This window comes from Carcharhinus amblyrhynchos, chromosome 22 (assembly GCF_965287045.1).
Source record: "Carcharhinus amblyrhynchos chromosome 22, sCarAmb.v2.hapA, whole genome shotgun sequence".
In the NCBI taxonomy this organism is placed as follows: Eukaryota; Metazoa; Chordata; class Chondrichthyes; order Carcharhiniformes; family Carcharhinidae; genus Carcharhinus; species Carcharhinus amblyrhynchos.
This window is the reverse complement of record NC_137345.1, coordinates 35604580-35630505: the sequence shown is the minus strand read 5'-3', so window position 1 is coordinate 35630505 and position 25926 is coordinate 35604580. Positions and strand designations below refer to the sequence as shown.

Below are 25926 nucleotides of genomic sequence, written 5' to 3'. Positions count from 1 at the left end.
TTAGAGGAGGGGGATTTTGGGGGGTGGGATTTGGAGGGGGATGTTGGGAGGAGGGGGATTTGGAGGAGGGGGATTTTGGGGAGTGGGGTTTGGAGGAGGGGGATGTTGGAGAGTGGGATTTGGAGGAGGGGGATGTTGGGGAGTGGGATTTGGAGGAGGGGGATTTTGGGGAGTGGGGTTTAGAGGAGGGGGATTTTGGGAGGAGGGGTTTAGAGGAGGGGGATTTTGGGGGGTGGGGTTTAGAGGAGGGGGATTTTGTTGGGTAGGATTTGGAGGAGGGGGATTTTGGGGAGTGGGGTTTGGAGGAGGGGGATGTTGGGGAGTGGGATTTGGAGGAGGGGGATTTTGGGGAGTGGGGTTTAGAGGAGGGGGATTTTGGGGGGTGGGATTTGGAGGAGGGGGATTTTGGGGAGTGGGATTTGGAGGAGGGGATTTTGGGAGGAGGGATTTAGAGGAGGGGGATTTTGGGGAGTGGGGTTTGGAGGAGGGGGATGTTGGGGAGTGGGATTTGGAGGAGGGGGATTTTGGGAGGAGGGGTTTAGAGGAGGGGGATTTTGGGGGGTGGGATTTGGAGGAGGGGGATTTTGGGAGAAGGGGTTTAGAGGAGGGGGATTTTGGGGGGTTGGGTTTAGAGGAGGGGGATTTTGGGAGGAGGGGTTTAGAGGAGGGGGATTTTGGGGGGTGGGGTTTAGAGGAGGGGAATTTTGGGAGGAGGGGTTTGGAGGAGGGGGATTTTGGGAGGAGGGGTTTAGAGGAGGGGGATTTTGGGGAGGGGGATTTTGGGAGGAGGGGTTTAGAGGAGGGGGATTTTGGGAGGAGGGGTTTAGAGGAGGGGGATTTTGGGAGGAGGGGTTTAGAGGAGGGGGGATGTTGGGAGGAGGGGGATTTGGAGGATTGGGTTCTCTCGGGTCGGGGTGGGTTTGGAGGAGGGGATTTTGGGGAGTGGGATTTGGATGGGGGGGATGTTGGGAGGAGGGGTTTAGAGGAGGGGGATTTTGGGGGGTGGGATTTGGAGGAGGGGGATTTTGGGGGGTGGGGTTTGGAGGGGGGATGTTGGGAGGAGGGGGATTTTGGGGGGGTGGGGTTTGGAGGGGGGATGTTGGGAGGAGGGGTTTAGAGGAGGGGGATTTTGGGGGGTGGGATTTGGAGGAGGGGGATTTTGGGGGGTGGGGTTTGGAGGGGGGATGTTGGGAGGAGGGGGATTTGGAGGAGGGGTTTAGAGGAGGGGGATTTTGGGGGTGGGATTTGGAGGGGGGATGTTGGGAGGAGGGGTTTAGAGGAGGGGGGATGTTGGGAGGAGGGGGATTTGGAGGAGTGGGTTCTCTCGGGTCGGGGTGGGTTTGGGGGAAGAGGGATTTTTGGGGGGTGGGATTTGGAGGGGGGATGTTGGGAGGAGGGGGATTTGGAGGAGGGGGTTCTCTCGGGTCGGGGTGGGTTTGGGGGACTGTTTTCTCGGAGGGGGTGGATGAGGGGTGGGATTTTGATGAGTGCTTTCTCTGGGGTAGGGGGGGTTTGCGGGTAAGGAGATGTTGTTCCTATCGAATCTCCCTCTCCCCGGGGCGGGGCTGCCTGTGAGAATCGCCTCGCAGTCCGGAAACAGCGAGCGGACAGCGGGGTAGAGACAGGTGAGGGGTCCTGTGGCCGGAGGGGAGCCGCGGTCAGGAGTGTGGGTCCGGGCTTGGGATCGCTCCCATACCCCCTGTCAGTTGGTTGTGTGTCAGTGTCCGTGCTGGTGGAGGTTTTAGTGTGCTCTGTGTGTCTCTGTGCGGTTTCAGTATCAATAGTGTTTCACTGCTGTTTGTTTTCTTGTAGGAAGCAGCGGCGTAATGAGCGAGCTTACTTCAGCTTTCCGGAGGAGCTTCAGGCGCCTCACGTGGCATGGGGGGCGTCCCAGGGCAATGGGGGCCAGAGGCCGGGGCACTGAGAAAGGTTAGTAAGAGTCTGAACACTCAGCAGGAGTGAGTGTCATCGAGGTTTATAGCATGGAAACGTCCCAACTTGTCCATGCTGCACTTTACCACTAAGTTAATCCCAATAGACTGTCTTTGGCCCGTATCCCCCTATACCCATCATACCCATGTAACTGTCTCAACGCTTATTCAAGGACAAATTGTACCTGCCTCTACTACTATCCCTGGTAGCTTGTTCCAGACACGCACCACCCTCTGTGTGAAACAATTGTCCCTTTTGTATCTTTCCCTTCTCACCTCAAACCTCTGCCCTCTAGTTTTAAACTCTTCTACCTTTGGGAAGAGATGATTATCTACTTTATCTAGCCCCTCAATATTTTATAGATCTAAGATTGCTGCTAAGCCTCCTATGTTCCACAGAAAAAAGTCTCAGTCTATCCAGCCTCTCCATATAATGCAAACCATCAAGTCCGAGTAGCATCCTAGTATATCTTTTCTGCACTTCTTCTAAGTTAATAATATCCTTTCTGTAATAGAGTGACCAGAATTGTACACGGTATTCCATTGGACCTCACCAATCACTTCAATAAAATGTTCCAACTCCTGTATTCAATGTTGTGATCAATGAAACCAAGCACGCTGAATGCCTTCCTCACCATTCTGTCCACCTGTGACTCCACTTTCGAGAGGTATGAACCTGTACCTCTAGATCTCTCTCTTCTATAACTCTTTCCAACACCCTACCATTAACTGAGTAAGTCCTGCCTTGGTTCAATATACCCCTATCTATCTAAATAAAACTCCATCTGCCATTTGATCAAGATCCCATTGCGATCCAAAATCACCTTTGCCGTCCACTATGCCACCTCTGTGTCATATGCAAACTTGCTAACTATGCGTCCTAAATTCTCATCCAAATCATTAATATAAATGACAAATCACAGTGGACCAGCACTGATCCCTGAGGTATACTGTTGGTCACAGGCCTCCAGTTTGAAAAACAACCCTCTACAACCACTGTCATCAAACCAATTTTGTATCCAATTGGCTACCTCACCCTGGATCCCGTGAGATTTAACCTTATGCAACAACCTACTATGCGGTACCTTGTCAAATGCCTTGCCAAAATCCATGAGAACAATGTCAACTGCACTGCCCTCACGTACCTTCTTGGTTATCTCTTCAAAAAACTCAATCAAATTTGTGGACGTGATTTTCCACTCTCAAAGCTATGCTGACTGTCCCTAATCAGTCCTTGTCTCCCTAAATGCTTGTAGATCCTGTCTCTCAGAATACCTTCTAACAACTTACCCGCTACAGATATGAGGCTCACTGGCCTTAGTTCCCAAGCTTTTCGCTGCAGCCCTTTTTAAACAAAGGCACAACGTTTGCCACCCTCCAGTCTTCAGGCACCTCACTCGTGACTGTCGATGATTCAGATATCATTGCTAGGGAATCCGTGATTTCCTTCCTAGCCTCCCATAATATCCTGGCGGAGTGGGGTGGAAGTGAGTGGTCAGTGGGATGGGAATGAGTGGGAAGTGGGTGGTCGGTGAGTGGTCAGTGTGGTGGGAGTGAGGTGATGTATGAGTAGGATTGGACAGTCTGTGAAGCTGTTTGGAATGGCGTATGGATAGGATTTGAATAGGATTGGGTTATTCTTTGTGTGATTTGGAGAGCAGGTTGAGAGGATTGACTGTCTGCAGATCTGTGCTTGAATGGATTGCATTGAGTCATAAGCGGAGTTTAATATCCACCCTTGCGAATGGACAGGAGGCAGGTAGTGGCTGTCTAATGGGGTAAGCTGTGCAGCATGTTACATTCCTGACTCCACCGCCAGGGCAGTAAGGATCGATCAAGGATGTCTGCCCACCCAGAGACCAGTTGAAACCCCCTAAAGTGGCCACGGAAGGTTTTTTATCTCATCGTCACTGGTATTCAATCAGAAGTGAATGGGGCCACACCATGTAGATAAGCCACAGGGTAAACCCCAGCCGATATGGTCTACTGGGACTTTGTGGTACCTCCTGCTCAAGCAGCTTGTGTCCGGTGAAAGGGCTGCCTCTCTCAAGGAGGCATCTCTTGGCCCCTGACTCTGTGTTCCCTGCATTGCCAGGTCCAAGCCTGCTGGAAATCCCACTCCATTCAGCTGCAGTGAGGGACCCCTAGCGACCACCTTCTTTCCAGAGTCCATTGCAGCTCTGCAGAGGCAAGAACTTCCGGTAACACCACAGATACTGGCGAGCTGCCATGCTCTGGCAACATACTAACATGTGACACAGGAGCACAAGTAGGCCATTCAGACCCTCAAGATTGCTCTGCCATTTAATGGCTAATCTATTTGTGTTTTGAGTTCTACTGATATCTACGCAATGACCTTTGATTCCCTTGCCTAGCTACCTCTGCCTTATAAATATTCAGTGACTGCCTCCTTTGCCTTCTGAGGCAGAGAGTTCCAAATTTGTACAACCGTCAAAAAAAAATTCCCCTTGTCTCTGTCCTAAAAGGGCAACTTTCAATGTTAAAAGACCGGCTCCAGTCTCGGCCACCTTGTTGGTATTGTTCAGGATTTTATATTTCAATCAAGTCACCCTTCACTCTGCTAATCTCCAGTGAAAACAAACCCAACCTACTTTCATAGAACAGCCCATTCATTCCAGGTATCAATCTAGTAAACCTCCTCTGAACCACTTCCAATACATCCAATAAGGTGAGCAAAACTGCACACAGTATTTGAGATGTGGTCTCAACAATACCCAGTATAACTGAACCATTACATCCTTTTATGTTCCATTCTTCTCTTAATAAAGGCTAGCATTGCATTCGCCTCCTTGCTTACATGCTGCATGTTCATGATAACATCTTGTGCGTCATGTTTGAGAACACCTTGATCCCTCTGCATCCCTTCACAGGAAGGTTATTAGCAATTGTAAACAAGCTTTTCTTCAAACTCCCCCAGCATCACTCCTCCAAAACCTTAAATCTGTGTTCCCTAATCCCTGCACCAACGGAAAAGCTTTCCTTTGTTACCTTATCTACAGGTGTGTACAATCTTGTGCACCTCGATTGAATCTCCCTCAATCTCAGGCGCTACAAGGGGAACAACCCCAGCTTCTCCACTCTCATCTTGTAATTAATATCCCTCATTCCGGGAACCATTCTGGTAAATCTCCCTCCATATCTTTCTTAAAGTATGGTGGTCAGAATTGGACTCAATTTTCCAGTTGCAGCCTCAGCAGAGCTGTGGAAGGTGTGACATAACATTCCTACTTTTGTCCTCTATCTCTTTATGAAACATATCTATGTTAACCATTCTCTCAATGTCCTGCTACCTTCAAAGATTAATACCAAAGGAACCCCCAGCTCCTTCAGCCTGTATACTTGTTTGAAGAATGTGCAGTCAACTGTACCTCTACACTGTCTGAATGTCTTGGACATTGACAGATTTTTACTCTGTTTTCCAATGATACTGAACTTGGAGGATTGGCACTGGCGATGATACAAACTGATCCAGGCCATACGTGCGAGCAGAATGGGTTTCAATCCAGGAAATGTGAATTGATGCATTTTGACAAGGGAGAGGAAGAGACTAGAGTAAAAGAGTTGGATAATGGGACTGATTGGATTGCCCTGCAGAGAAATGGGATAGTCTTAATAGGCTCGTGTCCTAACGACTGTGGCTTTGGCTCAGTGTCTCAGCTGAAAGTCAGTACCCCTGGCAGTGCAGCTGACCCTCAGTACTGCACTACAATGCCAGGTTTCTTTGAAACATGCCGTGAACCCATGACCTTTTGACTGAGGCAGGTATGCTAACCAGTGACCGAGAGTGAGACCCAGGAGCCAATGAGAAGTGAAATTCCTTACCCTGGTCATACTGGTGTAGCTGTGTAAGATATTCAGGACTGGAGCTCAGGGAGCCTCACCCCCACACTTTACACTGGCCTGTATCCAAAGTGCACGTGTTACTATGCAGCTGTGAGATTGGAAAGTCCCAGGGATTCTGTAACTAGGAACGGCATTGCTGGGAACGTCCTTATTTATGGCTGTGACATGGAAGATGCCAGAATATAGACGTTGCTATAGCAACCTGATATTTTCCAGGAATGTGACATCACTATTTCAACATGAGTTTTCTTGACCTTTTTTCTGACTCAGTCCAGATATCTGTAAATAGCTCAGTAACAATTCTCACCCACTCCTGGCAAATAGTTTAGATAGATTCAATAAAGAGAAACAGTTTACATTGCAGGAGGCATAACCCGAGGGATTAAGATCCTGAGGGGCTGAGGAAGAATTTCTGTTTTGTTTCTGATCTGAGTACACAGCCCTGAGAGGGTGATGAAGTAGATTTTAAAAAAAAGACAAGACCGAAATTTGATTTATAAACCTTTCTTCACTTCCTGATGTTCCAGAATGCTCCACAGTAGATCTGAAATGTTGAAGCCACTGTTATAATTTTAGGAAACACGAGGCAGTTAGTGTAAGGTGAGATCCCACACGTACATAAATGATCAGTCATTATTTCATTTAATAACTCAAGGTAATGTGGCTAGTAACAAATAAAAGGATTTATTGATGAGAAGGAATATATATACAATGAAGGCTTTAATAGCAAACCTGTGCAGGTTAACTCCTAACAACTCCCTGACTCTAACTGAAACCTTCCAATCCCTGGAATGCTGGCGCTATCTCCCAATTGGCCCAGGTTCATGCGCTTGTGCTCCATTGGCTGCGGTCCAGTCATGTGGCTGTGAAGGATTGCCCATTAAAGGGGCCACGCTACCACATTCCATTCCCTCTAAAACTCCTTGGTCTACCTGTGATGAAACGAAAAGAAAAACAGGTATCACATCGGCACAGAAACAACATTATTACAGAAGGGACACTGGGGAAAGACAATTGATAACATCAGCTGGTCTGGAAACTTCTGGACCCTTGTGGTATGCTGCAACTCTGTCAGGTATTCCTCAGCAGCTGACAACACAGGATACGCTGACAGAGTAAACATGCTAACCAGCTCTGGCGCGAGGCCCTGGCCGCCCCCTTCTCTGCCTCAGGTACCAAAGACAGAGGTCGTCTTTTCTCCACCACGAGCATCGAAATCTCTGATTTAGAAGCTGCTACATCCGTACTGAATGCGGGGCCCACTCTCACATCTTCTGGAATTGGCTTTACTCAACTGCATAAGCGGTCAATATGGTTCTTTACTCAATGTCCCTGTGCCTCCACCATGAATAAGACTAAGCCTGTCCTCTCCACAATTCTCCCCAGCACCCAGGCAGCTCTACTGCCAAAGGTCTGTGCCGACACCAGCTCGTCCACATGAAACAATCTAGACAAAAGCCTGAAATTAGTTCACCGTGAATATCGTTCCGTTGTCTGATACCAACACTTTAGAAAAACTGTGGATCATGAAAATATGCCTCGGTTTCTCAATTGTTCATGTCGCTGTGATGGATCTCATGAGCTGAATGTCTAGCCACTTGGAATGGGCATCTATTTGGATCAGGAACATGTGCTCCAGAAAAGGTCCAGCAAAATCTACATGAATCCGTAAGCACGGATGGCCCAGAGACGCCCAGATTCACTGGTGGTGGTAACGCTTGTGGAGTCTGACAGCTTTCACACTGCCCAACCGTTTGTTCAATGTCTCTGTCAATACCAAGCCATCAGACATAGCTTCTAGCCAACACTTTCATTCTACCCTGGCCAGGATGGGCATTGTATAACTCTTGGAGCAGGAGCCTGGGAGTGGAACCACGACATGGGCCTCCCACTATAGTCTCCCATCTTATCTCATCCCTGAATTACAAATACAGCTTCATTTACTCTGCTTTGTCTAAGTGCCACCCTGTCAGCATCATTTTCTTGACCTTTGACAACAATGGATCTGTAACTGTCCACTATTTAATGTGGGCTGCTGAGACAGGCAGGTTGTCCAAGAGATGCAGAACCAGTACTATCTCCTGTGGAACTGCTGATGCCTCTACGGTCTATGGCAGTAGGAGATGACCAAGTGCATCTGCATTTGAGATCTGTGTACCTGGCCTGTGCTGGGAGGTGTAACTGTATGCTGCCAGCAGCAAGGCCCATCTCTGCACCTTGGTTGAGACAATAGACAGCATTGACTTATCCTCACAGATCTGAGTTTCACTGCTGCTTCAGTCAGCAGAAAATGGCCATTAGACCTGAGCCGCCTGTGTGCAGGTCCACACCTGTTGCTTCGTTGCTCACCCATCACCACAGGACTTCAGTGGTTGAACAGGACGATGATGATGATGGTGTTGAGACTAGCGCTTGATTTGGATTTAAGTGAGGGAGAGTTGCGCGACTTCAGCCTCGCGCTCTCTTCCCAATTCCCATCTGGATCCAGTGGCAAGACAAGAGTCAAGTCGGCTGGAGATGGGACTAGGTGCAGCGGATGACCAGGACGTCTACTGTATCTTGTCCTGCTCTTCGCATTTCTTGACCGTTGGACCTTCCGTTGGTCTCGTCCACTCAATTTGCCGGAGTCTGTCTTCACATGCTGTGATAGACATCTCCCCATCTCACTGAGGGTTGAGACCCGTCGGCTACCCTCACCTGGTTTAGAACATAGAACATTACGGCGCAGAACAGGCCCCTCGGCCCACGATGTTGCACCGACCAGTTAAAAAGCAATAACCCTCTGATCTGAACCAAACCCTTACCATCCATAAACCTATCCACGGATCTCTTAAATGCCCCCAAACTAGGCGCATTTACAACTGCAGCAGGCAGGGCATTCCAGTCCCTCACCACCCTCTGGGTAAAGAACCTACCTCTGACATCCGTCCTATAACTACCACCCTTAATTTAAAGCTATGCCCCCTCGTGCTAGCTTTCTCCATCCGAGGAAAAAGGCTATCACTGTCCACCCTATCTAAACCTCTAATCATCTTGTATGTTTCAATAAGGTCCCCTCGTAGCCGCCTTCTTTCTAACGAAAACAACCTCAAATCCCTCAGTCTCTCCTCATAGGACCTCCCCTCCATACCAGGCAACATCCTGGTAAACCTCCTCTGCACCCTCTCCACATCCTTCCTATAATGTGGGGACCAGAACTGTACACAATACTCCAAGTGCGGCCGCACCAGAGTCTTGGACAGTTGCAACATGACGCTGCGGCTCCTAAATTCAATCCCCCTACCAATAAACGCCAAGACACCGTATGCCTTCCTAACAACCTTATCGACTTGATTCCCAACTTTCAGGGATCTATGTGCACATACTCCTAGATCCCTCTGTTCATACACACTATTCAGAGTTTAGCCGGCTTGTCGAAGCCATTGCCCGGGGTGTGGCCACTGTTGCATGCAAACAGCTATGGGGAGCCACAGGCGAGAGCTGAGTGCCAGGTGGGGGCGAAATATGGACAAACAGCCCTAAAAGGATGCAACATGTTCCCCCACCCAGAAGTAATACCCCTCCCTGACACCCCTTACACCCTCAGCTTAATAACTCAGACTCACAATGTACTGCCCTAACTCTCCGTTGCAGAGTTGAGTATCTCCTGAATAACAGCATTTTAAGATAGAGACTTTACCTTTTCTCCTTTAATTCCAAGGGATCACTCTCCTCCACCTATAACTGTAAACTGTGGGTTTTCAGTGACTGAACCAGTTTGTCCTCATCACCAGTATATTAACTCAAGATGACTCTGTGGCAAGTAATAAACTGAATTATTGATTGAGGGGAGGAATATACAGCAAAAGTTTAACAGCACAACAAATACAGGTCTACTCCTAACAACACTGTGATTCCTATAGCAGACTTCCAACCCTGGGAATGCACGCTCTCACTCCTGGTTGGCCCTATTTCACACTTTTGTTCACCATTGCTTCTAGTCTGGTTATGTGGTCCATGGAGGATTGCCCATTAGAGGGACCATGCTACCACAAAGGGTCATTCTTTAGTGTAGCAGAAAGCGGGGAATGAGATAAATGGTAGGATCGCTGCTGGTCACAATTTATAATAATCATTTGGACTTTGAAACTCAATTTGTAAATTTGCGGATGAAATTGCAATAAATTCCAAGAAGACATTGATAATCTTATAGAATGGGCAAATAACTGGCAATAAAGTTCAAGTTGTGGGTATGCCGGCGTTGGACTGGTGTAAACACAGTAAAAAGTCTGACAACACCAGGTTTTAGTCCAACCGATTTATTTGATAATAGACTCACAAGCTTTCGAGGTTTCCCTCTTCGTCAGGTGAATGGAGAGTTCTGGCCTCAGACAGAGCATATAAAGCACAGACAGTTTAGAGATTACTGATTAGAATGCGAATCCTTACACCTAACCTGCTGTTCAAGACCTGAAGTGGCTGACAATGTGAGTGGAAGGAGCACTGATCACAGGTTAAAGAGATGTGTATTGTCTCCAGACAGTACAGTAAGTGAGGTTTTGCAAACCCAGGCAAGTCACAGGGGTTACAGATAGTGCGACATGAACCCAAGATCCCTGTTGAGACCGTCCTCGTGTGCGGAACTTGGCTATCAGTCTCTGTTCAGCGACTCTGCGCTGTCGTGTGTCGTGAAGGCCGCCTTGGAGAATGCTTACCCGAAGGTCAGAGGCACAGATAACTGTGATCTGATTCCTAGAATCCCTACCAAAAGAGAAAATGCTGGAAAATCTCAGCAGCTCTGGCAACGTCTGTGAGGAGAGAGAAGCGCTGACATTTCGAGTCCAGATGACCCTTTGTCTAAACCAAAAGACGTAGAATATGGGAGATATTTATACTGCAGGGTGAGGGAATGAAGGATGAGTCATAGCCACAGAAACCAGGGGAAGAGACTACTAGTAACAGTTCGTAGAGAGCATAAAGGGTGTGAATGGCTAAACGACAGAGAATCTGAAATCAGAGGGTGGGCTGTGACAGATGAAGATTTTGGGGGGAGGGGGAATGGATGGGAGAGAGGTAAAATTTAGAAAAGGTAAAGAAAGTGGGGATAAAATGGATCCCTATGGTACGGAAGGAGGCATTTGGCCCATTGAGTCTGCACTGACTCTCCAAAGGAGTATTTTACTCAGGCCTATTTCCTCACCCTATCCCTGTCATTCTATGCATTTCCCATGACTAATCCACCTAACCTTACATCTTTGGAGTGTGGGAGGAAGAACAGAGAGGTCACATGAGTTGGAAGGAGTGAGTCCTGGTGCGGTAGAGGAATGAGGAATGCCCTGCACAAATACATCAATCACTAAAAGTTAACCCATGGGTTAGCAAGATCAATCAAAAAAAGCACGTGCACAAGGTTTTACTCCTCGTGGGATAGAATTGAAAATTTAGGAAGTGATTTAAACTTGTAATGAACATGGTTGGACCGGACCGAGAATAGACACTGGAAAGGGTGCAGAGATCTACAAGGGTGATATTGGAACTGTATATAATCAGGAAAGAATTGACAGGTTGGGTGCTTTACCCAGAGAATGTGGAACCTGCTACCACAGACACTGGCTGAGGTGAATAGCGTAGATACATTAAGGGAGAACTAGACAACCATATGATGGCGAAGGGAACAGAGGATTACAATGATAGATTTAGATAAGAAAAGGTTGGGGGAAGCTCAGATGGAATATTGAAAACCACCCTGGGTTGGTCGGCTCGAATGGGCTGCTTCTGTGATAATCTTTCATGAAAACACGTCACCCCAAGGTTCCCTTCCAAGTCTCTCACTGTTCTGATTTGGAAATATTACATCGTTCCTTCACTGTCGCTAGGTCAAAATCCTGGAACTCCCACTCTAATAGCACTGTGGGTGTACCTACACCTCAGAAACTGCAGTGATTCAAGACAGCAAGTTCACCACCCCCTTCTGAAGGGCAACAAGGGATGGGCAATAAATGCTGGCCTAGCCGGCGACGTCCATGTCCCATAAACAGATAAAATTGAAATGAAATTGAATGTGTACTTGACAAAGAGAAAGTGACAGGGTCATGTGAAAGATCAGGGGAGTGTGACTGGTAGAATCCTTCTTTCAGTGAACCAGCGCAGGCATAATGGGCTGAATGGCCTCCTTCTGCAGCTATACTATCCTGTCATTCTACATGTCAAGCTTTTTGCTCAAACTGTTCTTTTTAAGCGATGAGTCCAGAAGAGAAGAGCTTGTTCAATGTGTCAGATTGGAATTTGGTACTGAGCAGATGGATTCACATTCCCACACAAACTCCTGAATAAAGGGAACAATGTTCTTGGGAGATTATTTTCTCATGGCAGGAGAGAGGGTGAGAATGCAGTGTAAGGGCTGGGTGGCATACTGGGTTGGTACTGAAACATCTATCGAGGTTCTCTGGGCAGGTGCTGTCCATCATGTGGAGATGCCGGTGTTGGACTGGGGTAAACACAGTAAAAAGTCTGACAACACCAGGTTTAAGTCCAACCGATTTATTTGATAGTAAACTCACCAGCTTTCGAGGTTACCCCCTTCGTCAGGTGCTGTCCCACAGACTGAGCCCCTGTCTGGCTACATGCGTTGATGTGAAAGTTCCTGCAGCACGATTGAAAGATGAATGTGCAAGCTCTTTCTAGTGTCCTCGCCTCAAGCTGATTGGATTAGCTGCTCATTGCCATGTTGCTTTGTGTGGGCTCTACCTGTGCACAAACATTTCCTTTAGCATCCTTCAGATCTTCCTCATTGGCTACAATGCACTTGCTTGTTGTCCAGTTGTGAGAAAGATGCTATAGAAATGTAGCTTGAGTAAGTCTGGAGAGCCATGCAGAAGAGGTGCTGTTTGTGTTGATTATATCAAATACAGCTTCCTTATCTGGACTGGACGCGCTCTGAACATCTGAATGTTTCCTCTCCTCTCTGCTCGAGGCCGGGACTTGCAGCATTGGGTCTGCCGGGTGCCAACTATCTTGCAGTGCCACAACCAGATGGCCATTCTTCACATGGGGGGAGGTGACCAAATTCAATGCCACCTTCACCTGAAATCCACCCCTCAGCTGGTATCATTGGAGAACCAATAGCAGGTAGCAACCAGGCTGCCTTTTATCCAGCGACCCCTCTCCTTGATTGAACAGCAATGAGGCCAACAATCATACAGCCACTGCAAGTTGAAACCACTGACCAAGAATTAGTCCAGAACATTCCACAGTCTCTCCCTTCGCTTAGAGCTCACAGTTTACCCCAAGGTCAGAAATTGTGGCTTCAAGTCTTACTGCAGAAATGAATGCATGATTCTGTACTGAGGGTGTGCTGCAGATAAACCATTAAACTGAAGATCGTTTTCCCTGTCAGGTGGATGTTGAAGATGGGCAGGGAGTTCCCCCCCCCCACTGTCCTGGTCAACATAGTAGTTAGCACTGCTACCTCACAGCGCCAGGGACCTGGGTTCGATTCCTGCCTTGGGTCACTGTGTGTGCGGAGTTTGCACATTCTCCATGCGTCTGCATAGATTTCGTCTGGGTGCTCCGGTTTTCTCCCAGAGTTTAAAGATGTGTGGGTTAGGTGCATTGGCCAAAGATGTGTAAGTTAGGGGGATTACCCAGGGTAAAATGAGTGGGGTTATGACAACAGGGTGGGAGCTGAACCTGTATAAGGTGCTCCATCAGAGTCGATGCAGACTCGATGAGCTGAATGGTCTCCCTTTTGCACTGTAGAGATTCTGTGCTGTTTGTTCTTCCTGTGAACAGATTTGCAGCTATATTTCCTGCATATAAATAACACCCTGCATTGTGAGGCTGTCGTTGGTTGTAAATCACTTTGGAAAGTCCTGTGGTTGTAAAAGTGTTCTAATAAAGCAATACAAATCTTTTACTTTCTGTTCTTAATCTGTGACACTCATATAGGGTGTGATCGTTGACGAAAGACATATTTGCAGATTTCCCAAAACTGTTTGTGAAATGGAGATAAAAAGCTCCACCTCAATAATAATTCCCCGAATAATCCCAACACTTCCAGGGAACTGGCAAAGCAGAAAGTCCCATCAGCTTGCAGCATTCTTTCCTTTGATTCAAGCAATAACTTGCACTTTAACACAGTAAACTTCCCCAAGTGCCCAAAGAAAGATACTTAAACACATTTTGACACCACAAAACAAAATAAAATAGTAGGAAAGATAGTAGTAATGAATTTTGGAAGGCCTAACACTGATAGGAAATTCAAGTAAATGGCAGAACCCTTAGGAGTATTGATAGGCAAAGGGATCTGGGTGTACAGGTACACAGGTCACTGAAAGTGGCAATGCAGGTGGAGAAGGTAGTCAAGAAAGCATACAACATGCTTGCCTTCGTCGGCCGGGACATTGAGTTTAAAAATTGGCAAGTCATGTTGCAGCTTTATAGCCCCTTAGTTAGGCCACACCTGGAATATAGTGTTCAGTTCTGGTCGCCACACTACCAGAAGGAGGTGGAGGCTTTGGAGAGGGTGCAGAAAAAATTTACCAGGATGTTGCCTGGCATGGAGGGCATTTACTGTGAGGAGAGGTTGGGGAAACTTGGTTTGTTCTCAATGGAACGATGGAGGTTGAGGGGCGACGTGATAGAAGTCTACAGGATTGATGGCATGAGCAGAGTGGACAGTCAGAAGCTTTTTCCCAGGATGGAAGAGTCAATTACTAGGGAGCGTAAGGTGCGAGGGGCAAGGTTTAAACGAGATGTATGAGGCAGATTTTTTTATACAGAGGGTGGTGGGTGCCTGGAAGGTAATGGAAGCAGATACGGTAGTGACTTTTAAGAGGCATCTTGATAAATGCATGAATAGGATGGGAATAGAGGGATATGGTCCCCAGAAGGGTAAGGGGCTTTAGTTCGGTCAGGCAGCATGGTTGGGGCAGGCTTGGAGGGCCAAAGGGTCTGTTCCTATGCTGTAATTTTCTTTGTTCTTGTTCTTTGAAAAGTGACTGAATACTTTGTCAAAGAGGTAAAGGATACCTTCAAACAGGAGAGGGAGGTGAAGCAGCTTAGAAAGAGGCCATCCAGCCTGTCAAGTCTGTGACAACTCTCTTTGGTGTAACCCTGTCAGCTCTATTCACCCACTCTGGCCTCGTAACCCTGCAAATTTATTTTCCTCAAGTGTCCTGGAAATTTCCTTTCCAAAACATTGATCCTCTCTGCTTCCCTCATCATAAGAACATAAGAAATAGGAGCAGGAATAGGCCATCTAGCCCTTCGAGCCTGCCCCGCCATTCAATAAGATCGTGGCTGATCTGTCGTGGCTCGGTTCCACATTCCCGCCCTCTCCCCATAACCCTTAATCCCCTCGCTTATCAAAAACCCATCAACCCGCATCTTAAAAATATTTAGCAAGGCAGCCTCCACCACTTCAACGGGCAGAGAATTCCAGAGATCCACCACCCTTTGAGTGAAGAAGTTCCTCCTCAACTCCATTCTAAACCGCCCCCCCTTTATCTTGAGGCTGTGCCCCCTAGTCCTACTGTCCTTTCTGAGCGGGAAGAGTCTCTCCACCTCTATCCTATCCATCCCATTCATCATCTTATACGTCTCAATAAGATCTCCCCTCATTCTTCTAAACTCTAACAAGTACAAGCCTAGTTTATTCAGCCTCTCCTCATAGCTGAACCCCCTCAACTCCAGTATCAGCCTAGTAAACCTCCTCTGCACTCCCTCCAAGGCCAAAATATCCTTGCGTAAGTACGGCGCCCAAAACTGCACACAGTACTCCAGCTGCGGCCTCACCAATGCCCTATACAGCCGCATGGTGAGTTCATACATCATGGTGAGTTCCAGCTCATTACCACTCTCTGTGTAAAAACCCTTCCTCATATCCAGCTGTATCTCACATCTAAAACCTTAAATCTGTGTTCCCTAATCACTACATCATCAGCCAATGGGAAAGCTTTCCTTTATTACCTTATCTACAGGTGTGTATAATCTTGGTCACCTCAATCAAATCTCCCTCAATCTCCATTGCTCCAAGACGAACAACCCCAGCTTCACCCGACCTCACCTTGTAACTAAAATCCCTCATCCTGGGCACCATTCTGACAAGTCTCCCTCTGCAACCTCACAAGGATTCTTGTTCCTTCCTGAAGTGTGGTGATCAGAGCTGAATGCAATATCTAACTGTGGCTTAACCTGCGCTCTGTGAAGTTTCAGGATAATTTCTTTGCTTTTGTACTCAATACCTCTATTTATGAATCTGAATCCGATATTTTGTGAGATTCTCCTGCATCCCCTCAGCTTGTTTCCCTGTGCGGGAGGTGGTGTGCTATCTGTGGCAGTGGGATCCTCTGGTCCCGCCACTGTCAATGGGAATTCCAATTGAAACCACCCCTCTCTGCTGGGAATGGGTGCGCTGCCGATGGGACCAGAGAATCCCGGTCACTATTTGCTAGCTACATCCCAGAATGTCTTGAACCTTCCAACATCGATGCACATGATCTCCCAAGTCCCTCTGTCCACACATGGTCTTTAAGAACTATGTCATTACATCTATATACACTCTCCCTTCTCCAAAACTCATCAGTTCAAACGTCTCTGTACTGAATGCCATCTGTCACTTGTTTTTCCATTCTACTCACCAATCTATGTATTAATCAGTTAGTATCACCCTCACTGTTAGCTTCACCCCCAAGTTAGTTACGATTGACAAATATTGTAATGTTATTGTGTATTGCAGTAACCCAGTCACTTATACATATCGAAGCAGCAGTGATTCTGGGACTGACTCTTGGGGAACACCACTTCCGACCCTCCCCCGTCTGAGCAAGACTTACTGTTTAGTGTCCTTCCTATCCAAGCTGACACGAGCCCTCCTCCTCCTCCACAGACAGCAATTTTTTAAACCAGCCTTTTTCATGGTGTTTTGGCAAAAACCTGAAATCCATCTAAATAACATCCACTACATTCCTCACCAACATTTCCTTTTATTCTATCAAAGAATTCAGTTTGTGGGGCGGCTTGGTGGCACAGTGGTTAGCACTGCTGCCTTGCAGCGCCAGGGACCTGGGTTTGATTCCTGGCCTGGGTCACTGTCTCCCCGTGTCTGCGTGAGTTTCCTTCAGGTGCTCTAGTTCTCTCCCTCAGTCCGAAAGACGTGCTGTTTAGGCGCATTAGCCATGTTACATTCTCCCTGAGTGTTCCTGAACAAGTGCCGAAGTGTGGCAGCTGGGTGATTTTCACAGTAACCTCATTACAGTGATAATGTAAGCATATTTGTGACACTAGTAAATAAACCTTGTATTTAAAACAAGCTTATGCTTGCTTTCCCGAAGTTAGTCACAATGTCTGCTCAACCTCAGCAATACTCGTCCATATTTCCATCAACCAAAGCAGCTTCTCTATGTTTGAGATTGCCCATTTAACACCAAACTCTGCATCCTCTTGTTTCACCCTGTTTTCATTGTGGATACTTGCTGCAACTGACCTAATTCCATTAATTCCAATACAGTCGGGGAGAGAGAGAATCCTCTGTTCCAGGTGGGCTGGCTTTGAACTGTGTTTAACAATTCACTTTCTGCTGCAGTTGTATCTGAATATTGAGACTTCCATCATGGAACCTTAATCTGATCAAATTCATGAAAAGGCAGCCAGAGTGTGACAGACTGTAGCTGCTCGTTTCTGCCTTTGAACTGAGCTGCTAACATCCACTCGCAGAGCTTGTTTACTCCTCCTCTCAGTTTCGGTATCCCGGTTTCCCAATAGCCTGTTAATCACAGCATTAAACAAATCAGGAAGGAGCTGCACTTCCTTGTTAGTGGAGAAAATCCCACAGCTCCCTTTGAAAGCAAAGGAACAGATCGACAAGCGATCATTGACTGCCAGAGGTGGCACGCAACTTGAGCAAGTAGCTGTCAGATACAGAGCAGGGTTAGTGATTAGTGACCCAGAGACGGAGAGAGGAAAGGATTGCTGACTGTCAGAGATGGAGCAGGACAGAAGGTCACAGAGTCTTGGAGATGGAGTGGGGTTGGAGAATACTGACTTTGAGAGAGGGCAGGAGAGGCACTCGCTCAGTCTCAGACGTGGAGCAGGACAGCTGATTACTGACAATGTATACAGGACACTGAGATCAACCCGGAGGAGTTTGAGACTGCAAGTCAGAAGCTGTGTATTCTGTATTTCAAAAGCAGGCATTGAGAGAAGCAGTTCGGTTGAAGAAAAGAAGCCAGAACAGGATCCATGCCGATACTCAGCACAATTCTTCTTTGAATATCTAGTGGTTGTTTCTCTGAAGAAGTCTGGTGAAGCTTACGAGCCTCAGATAACCTACCAATTTCCTAAGGTGAGTGAATACTTTGTCTTAGTGCTTCATTGTGCAAGAAGCTATTATTATTTGCACATCTCCTGTGTGCGAGGAAGTAAGATATATCATTGAGTAATCCACTGAGGGAAGACTACCAGAGAACTTCCTCATGGTTAGAGTCTTCAATTATGAGTTTTTTCATTTTTATCCCACAAGAAGTGGATTACTCACTGTTTTGCAGGGTGCCAGTTTTACTGTGGGCAGCCAGTCCCTTGCTCTGTTTTGCTGTAATCCAGGCAGTCCCTCCCGGGATGTGCTGCTGTGTGTCCAAGACAATGCACTGAGTCCCATTCCAAGGGGCTGGGTGTTGAGTCTGGGTGGGACAGTGCGTGATGGGCGAAATGTAAAGGCTTAGAGCCACGTATCCCAGAAGAAGGAGCTGGTGGGGGAGAGGGGTGGAACATGTCTGCGGGGACGGGAGGGGGTCGAGTGTCCGCGGGGACGGGAGGGGGTCAAGTGTCCGCGGGGACGGGAGGGGATCGAGTGTCCGCGGGGACGGGAAGGGGTCGAGTGTCTGCGGGGACGGGAGGGGGTCGAGTGTCTGCGGGGACGGGAGGGGGTCGAGTGTCTGCGGGGACGGGACGGGTCCGAGTGTCTGCGGGGACGGGAGGGGGTCCGAGTGTCTGGGGGGACGGGAGGGGGTCGAGTGTCTGCGGGGACGGGAGGGGGTCGAGTGTCTGCGGGGACGGGAGGGGGTCGAGTGTCCGCGGGGACGGGAGGGGGTCGAGTGTCCGCGGGGACGGGAGGGGGTCGAGTGTCCGCGGGGACGGGAGGGGGTCGAGTGTCCGCGGGGACGGGAGGGGGTCGAGTGTCCGCGGGGACGGGAGGGGGTCGAGTGTCCGCGGGGACGGGAGGGGAGGGGTCCGAGTGTCCGCGGGGAGGGGAGGGGTCCGAGTGTCCGCAGGGACGGGAGGGGTCCGAGTGTCCGCAGGGACGGGAGGGGTCCGAGTGTCCGCGGGGACGGGAGGGGTCCGAGTGTCCGCGGGGACGGGAGGGGGTCGAGTGTCCGCGGGGAGGGGAGGGGGTCGAGTGTCCGCGGGGACGGGAGGGGGTCGAGTGTCCGCAGGGAGTTGGGGGGGGAGGTGAGTGTGGAGAGAGTGGGGGTGCCGAGTGTCTGCGGGGAGTTGGGGGGGGGTGTGCCAAGTGTCTGCGGGGAGTGGTGGGGGGGGGGAGTGGGGGAGGGGACGCAAGTGTCTGCGGGGAGTGGGGGTGGGGGAGATGCCGAGCGTCTGTGGGGAGTTGGTGGGGGGGTGCTGAGTGTCTGCGGGGAGTGGGAGTGGGGGGGTGGGGGAGATGCCGAGTGTCTGCGGGGAGTTGGGGGGGTGTGCCGAGTGTCTGCGGGGAGTGGGAGTGGGGGGGTGGGGGAGATGCCGAGTGTCTGTGGGGAGTTGGGGGGGGCGGTGCCGAGTGTCTGCGGGGAGTGGGGGTGGGGGGGGGGGGCGCCGAGTGTTTGCGGGGAGTGGGGGTGTGGTGAGAGAGTGCAGGATGGGGAGAGGGGTGTCCATTAGAAATCTGTTTGTGGGGGTGGGGGCTGTTTTTTGGAATAGGGGTTTATCGGGGAGGAGCTGTATTGTCCTGGGTCTGATCTTTGTTTCAGAGGGAGAACCTGATGCGAACCCAGAAGGAGGAAGAGGAGAGCTTACTGAGGGCCATTCCATTGTTTTGCTTTCCAGATGGCAACACCTGGGCCCCCCTCACTGAATACGAGAGGTTTGTGTCTGTCTGATTCACTCTCTGTTGGAGTTTACAAGCGCACATCTGAAAGAAAGAGCTCTGTGGGCTGAGATTATGCCAGGATGATGCATGGGTAATTGATTATTTTGGAAGTGTGGTCACTGCTGGAATGTAGGAAAAGCAGCAGCCAGTTTGTGCACAGCAAGATCCCACAAACAGCAGTATGACGATCAGAAGATGATCTTGACTGAATGATAGAGTTGACCAAGGGTAGCAGGGAGAATTCCTTTTCTTTCACCCTGTAAAACCATGGGATCGCTTGCAACTGGCTGAGAGTATAAACAAGGTCTCGGCCTAACCTCTCATTCACAAAGAAAGCTCTTTGCACTGTGCCACACCCTTTCAGCACCACACTGAACCTTCACCTCAATTATTCCAACAAGCACACCCATGACAAGTACAGCACACGTTCGAGACAGAGTGAAGCTCTGGAGCGCAGTCTCTCTGGCCTGTGTTAGGACGTCCTAGGCCTCTGTCCAGAGCTCTCAGACCCTGGCACAGGTCAGCAAACCAGCCCTGAGTCAGGCAGCTGTTAGCTGTTCATCACCCTCTTTCTTCAATGACTGTCCCCTTCAAATCCCTCCCCTCAGCCGTCCCCACCCCGCCTCGCCCCTCGGTCTCCCTGCCCCTTTCCGCCCCTCCCCTTGGCCGCACGTCTGCTGGGCAGTTTCTCCTACAGTCCCACAATCCTCCAAGGTAGTCGTGCTCATATAATTCTGACCTCTGAGCGCCCTTGTTCTAATCACTCCGCCAATGATTTAATTAGTAATGATCCTTGGCATCCTTGTCAGGTTATTATGCATGAAAGGTGCTACATAAATGCAAGCAGTTCTCAGTGCCTGTTTTTTTTCACACAGGAAATGTGTTTTGTTTCTTTCAGTGAAACTTTCTCCTTTGTCCTGACCAACATGGATGGCAGCAGGAAGTTTGGCTACTGCAGACGCCTTTTGGTGAGTGTAGGAACTTTTGTTTTAGAGAGGTTAAGTATTAAGCTGACTTTAACTTAATTTATGGCTCAGCTAACACATAGACTCATGGAGACAGTATTCTGGTGAAGACCTTTCTTTATTATTCAGGCCTTGTCAGCGAACGCTGGAAGATGATTTGGAGCGGTTCCAAATCACTTTAAAATTACACTTCTCTCAGTATTACAAATATTCAATTTTCAAAAGCCATTTGCCCACCCTTTGGCTCACCCCAGCTAGGTATGAGCCAATCATTATTAGTGTAGATTATTTACCTTGGCCAATAACATTTATCCTCTGGCAACAAGGGAATACGGGATTTCGTGGACTTTAAGAGCCTTTCTCAGTCTCATGGTGTGTGCTAAACAATTTTTATTTGGTATAATTTAAGACCTATTCATTCACCTGTCTGAGATCTCCAGAAGTGTCTGGAGTCCACAGTGATAAGAGTTGCTTTCTTCCTTTGCTCAGTAGTTGTTTTGTTCCAAAGAATGTGGTTCTATTCACTTGCCTATCATCATGCCTTAGAGCAGTGTGTGTTTAGTCAAGGCATGCGGTTATAATGCATAATACAATATGTCTTCAAAAAAAAGTTTGAATTCTCTAACAGTGATTATAGGTGTCTCTATGCAAACAGTACCTTTGTAAAACTTTGTAATTTCTCTATTCTATATTCACACTGATTGCGAGTCTTTTTTAGTTCCAAATTATTCTAAACTCTCTCTTACAGTGAGCCTAGCTTTGTTCTCTGGTTTGTGACTTTATTTTTCCTCCTGCCAGTTCTTTCTCCAAAGGTTGAAGATCTGTCCAGTATTTCTCATTGGGTCTCCACAGCTGTGTGTATTGCATCAGTATGTTGAAAGGGGAGGGATTAACCATCTTCATCAGCTCAGGAACATCAAACCAAAGCACTCACAATCAATGCTACTACAGTTAGTGTTCTTGGATCCACTCCAGATATGTCCAGGTTACAGAACATCCTGCATCCAATTCCAATCCGGTGTTGGGGTGTGGGCTTCAGTCTGTGAACAGACAGGTGAGGAAAGTGACTGAGAGGGAGGGAGTGCAGCAATAATCATTCCACAGCACATTTCTCCCCCAGTATAGGGGTTTTCTGTTAGTCATAGAGGTTTGCAGCATGGAAACAAGCCTTTCAGCCCAACTTGTCCATGCTGCCCTTTTTTTAAAATCCCTAAGCTAGTCCCAATTGCCTGTATTTGGCCCACAACCCTCTATGCCCGTCATACTTATGTAACTGTCTAAACGCTTTCTAAAAGGCAAAATTGACAAATTAATAACTCAGTTGACTCCCCAAAGGAATTTAATGGAATTCTTTTTACTTGCCTGGATGGGTGCAGCTCTAACAACACTCAGCACCATCCAGGACAAAGCAGCCAGTTTGATCAACTCCCCATCAGCCACCTTACATATTCCCTCCCTCCATCACCGACGCTGTTAGTAAACAGCAGTGTGTCTAAAAGATGCATTGCAGCAATTCACCAAGTCTCCTTAGACAGCACCTTCCAAAACAGCAACCATTTCCATCTAGACTGACAAGGGCAGCAGATAAATGGGAACAACACCACTTGCAAGTTCCCCTCCAAGCCACTCACCATCCTGATTTGGAAATACATCGTCGTTCCTTTGCAGTTGCTGAGTCAAAATCCTGGAACTTACTCCCTAACAGCATTGTAGTGTACCTACACCACATGGATGGCAGTGATTCAAGAAGACAGCTCACCAACACTTTTCCAAGAGTCATTAGTGATGATTCCCACAGCAGCAGCACTTAAAGAAATGAAAACAAATTTTGAAACAAGTGCCCATATTTGTTGGCCAGACTTAAGCTTAGCACATTGTGTCAGTAGCTGCCTCATCTGTGCAGAACCTCACTGCTATTCAGAGGAGCCAGTAATTTCTGCCCTACTAACAGTACAGCACTCCCTCAGTGTGCTCCCTCAGCGCTGACCCTCTGACAGTGCGGTGCTCCCTCAGTGTACTCCCTCTGACAGTGCGGCGCCCCCCTCGGCGCTGACCCTCTGACAGTGCGGCACCCCCTCAGCACTGACCCTCTGACAGTGCAGCACCCCCTCAGCGCTGACCCTCTGACAGTGCGGCACCCCCTCAGCACTGACCCTCTGACAGTGCAGCACCCCCTCAGCACTGACCCTCTGACAGTGCGGCACCCCCTCAGCACTGTAGTGGGAGGAATATCAGTCACGCTGTGTCAGTGCGCTCGGGGAATGATGACAGAGTGCAGTGTTGTGTGTGAAGGACACTGAATGGAATATTGAGATCAAAAACAGGCTGTTTGACTTGATGCTGTGTGCTACTGCTCCCAGCCTGTGACACTGCCTGCAGAGGGGAAGTGAAACAGCGAGGCGGGGGCGATGGTTATGGGTGTGTTGTGTTTCCCTGAATTAATTGCGTACCTCTTCTTGCTTACAGCCACGTGGGGGAGGAGCGCGACTGCCAGAGGTTTTCTGCATCATCAGCTGCCTGGGCTGTTTTGGTCTCTTCTCCAAGGTAATGCTCCCTCCATTCTGCCCGCTGCTATTTCACTCTGGGCAGAATCTCTCTGAACTGCTGAGGTCTTCCTAGATGGCAGGTGGATGTGGGAAACAGGCAGGGTCTCCGCAGCAGCAGCAGCACATCAGGGATCTGCTGGGCTTATGGACATCAAGTTCGAACAAATCCCATTTGCTCTGTTTGCTGGAGCTTTACTCCCAGTGTGGACGTCCACTCGCTCCTGGTGGGGACATAAACACTTGCGAAGCTCTGGGGCGAGGCATCATTCCCTGTACAGAGCGCTGCATCTTAAACACCAAAATCCTGCTTTCGTGACTGGCGGGGGGGGACGTGAACGAGGAAGGAGGATCTGTGTGTCACACCCCACCCCCACCGCCCTCCCCCATACGGATTATTCCGTACTCGGAGCAGTTCAGTGGGTGGATGGGCTGACTGCCAGGCTCCCAGGGGGAGGAACACAGTGTGAACAATGTTCTATGTACCTGCCCACTTCAGGGCAACAGAGCGAGGGGCAGTGACTGCGAGGTGCGGCTAAAACCAGGGCACTCAGCCAGGAGCCGGCGAGGTGGAGCCCGACAGCAGCAGGAGGGGACCTCGACCCTGAGATCAGGTTGTGCCATCTCCTGGGACGATTCCACGGCATGAGTGAGAGGCAGCGGGGCCAAACCCCTGACACCTGGGTGCCATGGGTGGACAAGAATCTCATGCCACAATGATCCCAATCCCACGGCCAGCCTGTACTGAAAGCCCCGAATTTCTCTGCAGAGGCAGCACCTCGAGTTCTGCCCCCCCCCCCCCGCCAACCCCTGCAGTTTCTCTGTCAGCTTGCCAGCCATACCCATCCAGCCTGCACACACCCAGAGGAATGACATCGCAGATTCAGAGGGTGAGGCACTTGAATTTGGAACTACCTCCCCTGGTGTGGTGGACTCTCTGCTGGTCAGGGGGAGGGCACCAAAACAACAGCTGTAGGTATTCCTGAACAGAAAAGCCCTCCTTCCACTCAGCAGGCAAACACAATCGTACTGGCCTGCACGTACGCGCACATTTCCACGGAAACTGCCATGGCCCATTGATTTGGAGAGAATCTCACTGTCGCACATTTTTCAACCCAGACCCCAGTCCATGGTTTAAGCTCAGTCACTCGTGAGGCAAGTGACTGCACACTCCCTCAAAGCAGCCAGGGACAGGGCCCCGTCATCGAGACGACAGCAGCCACTTGCAGATCAAACCAGCGAGCTGGTTATTGCCCTGCTAGAGATACAGTTCAGGTGCCGAGACAGCTGGGAAGAAGCACTGCAACACTGACTACTCAACACAGAGCATTCAATGTGGGATGCTCCGATAGGACCATGTGGGGTGGAGGTGAGGGGAGTCTGCTGACATGTCTGTGGGTGCAGACAGTCTGTGTCAGGGACATGAGAGGTTTGACCCTTGTATATAGGAGCTGTTTGCTGTGCAGTGCGGTGTGTTTACAGGCGCTGTTTGCTGTGCAGTGCGGTGTGTTTACAGGTGCTGTTTGCTGGGCAGTGTGGTGTGTTTACAGGCGCTGTTTGCTGTGCAGTGCGGTGTGTTTACAGGTGCTGTTTGCTGGGCAGTGCGGTGTGTTTACAGGCGCTGTTTGCTGGGCAGTGCAGTGTGTTTACAGGCGCTGTTTGCTGGGCAGTGCGGTGTGTTTACAGGCGCTGTTTGCTGGGCAGTGCGGTGTGTTTACAGGCGCTGTTTGCTGGGCAGTGCGGTGTGTTTACAGGCGCTGTTTGCTGGGCAGTGCAGTGTGTTTACAGGCGCTGTTTGCTGGGCAGTGCGGTGTGTTTACAGGCGCTGTTTGCTGGGCAGTGTGTTTACAGGTGCTGTTTACTGGGCAGTGCGGTGTGTTTACAGGCGCTGTTTGCTGTGCAGTGTGTTTACAGGTGCTGTTTACTGGGCAGTGCGGTGTGTTTACAGGCGCTGTTTGCTGTGCAGTGCAGTGTGTTTACAGGCGCTGTTTGCTGTGCAGTGTGGTGTGTTTACAGGCGCTGTTTGCTGTGCAGTGCAGTGTGTTTACAGGCGCTGTTTGCTGTGCAGTGCGGTGTGTTTACAGGCGCTGTTTGCTGGGCAGTGCAGTGTGTTTCCAGGCGCTGTTTGCTGGGCAGTGCAGTGTGTTTACAGGCGCTGTTTGCTGTGCAGTGCGGTGTGTTTACAGGCGCTGTTTGCTGTGCAGTGCGGTGTGTTTACAGGCGCTGTTTGCTGGGCAGTGCGGTGTGTTTACGGGCGCTGTTTGCTGGGCAGTGCGGTGTGTTTACGGGCGCTGTTTGCTGGGCAGTGCGGTGTGTTTACGGGTGCTGTTTGCTGGGCAGTGCAGTGTGTTTACAGGCACTGTTTGCTGGGCAGTGCAGTGTGTTTACAGGCGCTGTTTACTGGGCAGTGCAGTGTGTTTACAGGCGCTGTTTGCTGGGCAGTGCGGTGTGTTTACAGGCGCTGTTTGCTGTGCAGTGCAGTGTGTTTACAGGCGCTGTTTACTGGGCAGTGCGGTGTGTTTACAGGCGCTGTTTGCTGGGCAGTGCAGTGTGTTTACAGGCGC

At 49.2% G+C, this 25926-nt stretch overlaps 1 protein-coding gene across 2 annotated transcripts in view; it reads left to right on the top strand.

Annotated features, from left to right (window-relative positions):
* The first annotated feature begins 1571 nt into the window (after positions 1-1571).
* LOC145357051 (DENN domain-containing protein 2D-like) overlaps positions 1572-25926 on the top strand; it is a 57902-nt gene continuing 33547 nt past the window's right edge. Inside the window, exons 1-6 of one of the 2 annotated variants that reach the window (XM_080210119.1) lie at positions 1572-1625; positions 1813-1929; positions 17963-18117; positions 19736-19848; positions 20753-20822; positions 23286-23363. In XM_080210119.1, the coding sequence (XP_080066245.1) occupies positions 1827-1929; positions 17963-18117; positions 19736-19848; positions 20753-20822; positions 23286-23363 (519 nt within the window). In that variant the 5' untranslated portion in view covers positions 1572-1625; positions 1813-1826. Of the gene's footprint in view, positions 1626-1812; positions 1930-17579; positions 18118-19735; positions 19849-20752; positions 20823-23285; positions 23364-25926 lie in introns of those variants that run through there. The other variant, XM_080210118.1, reaches the window with a different exon arrangement.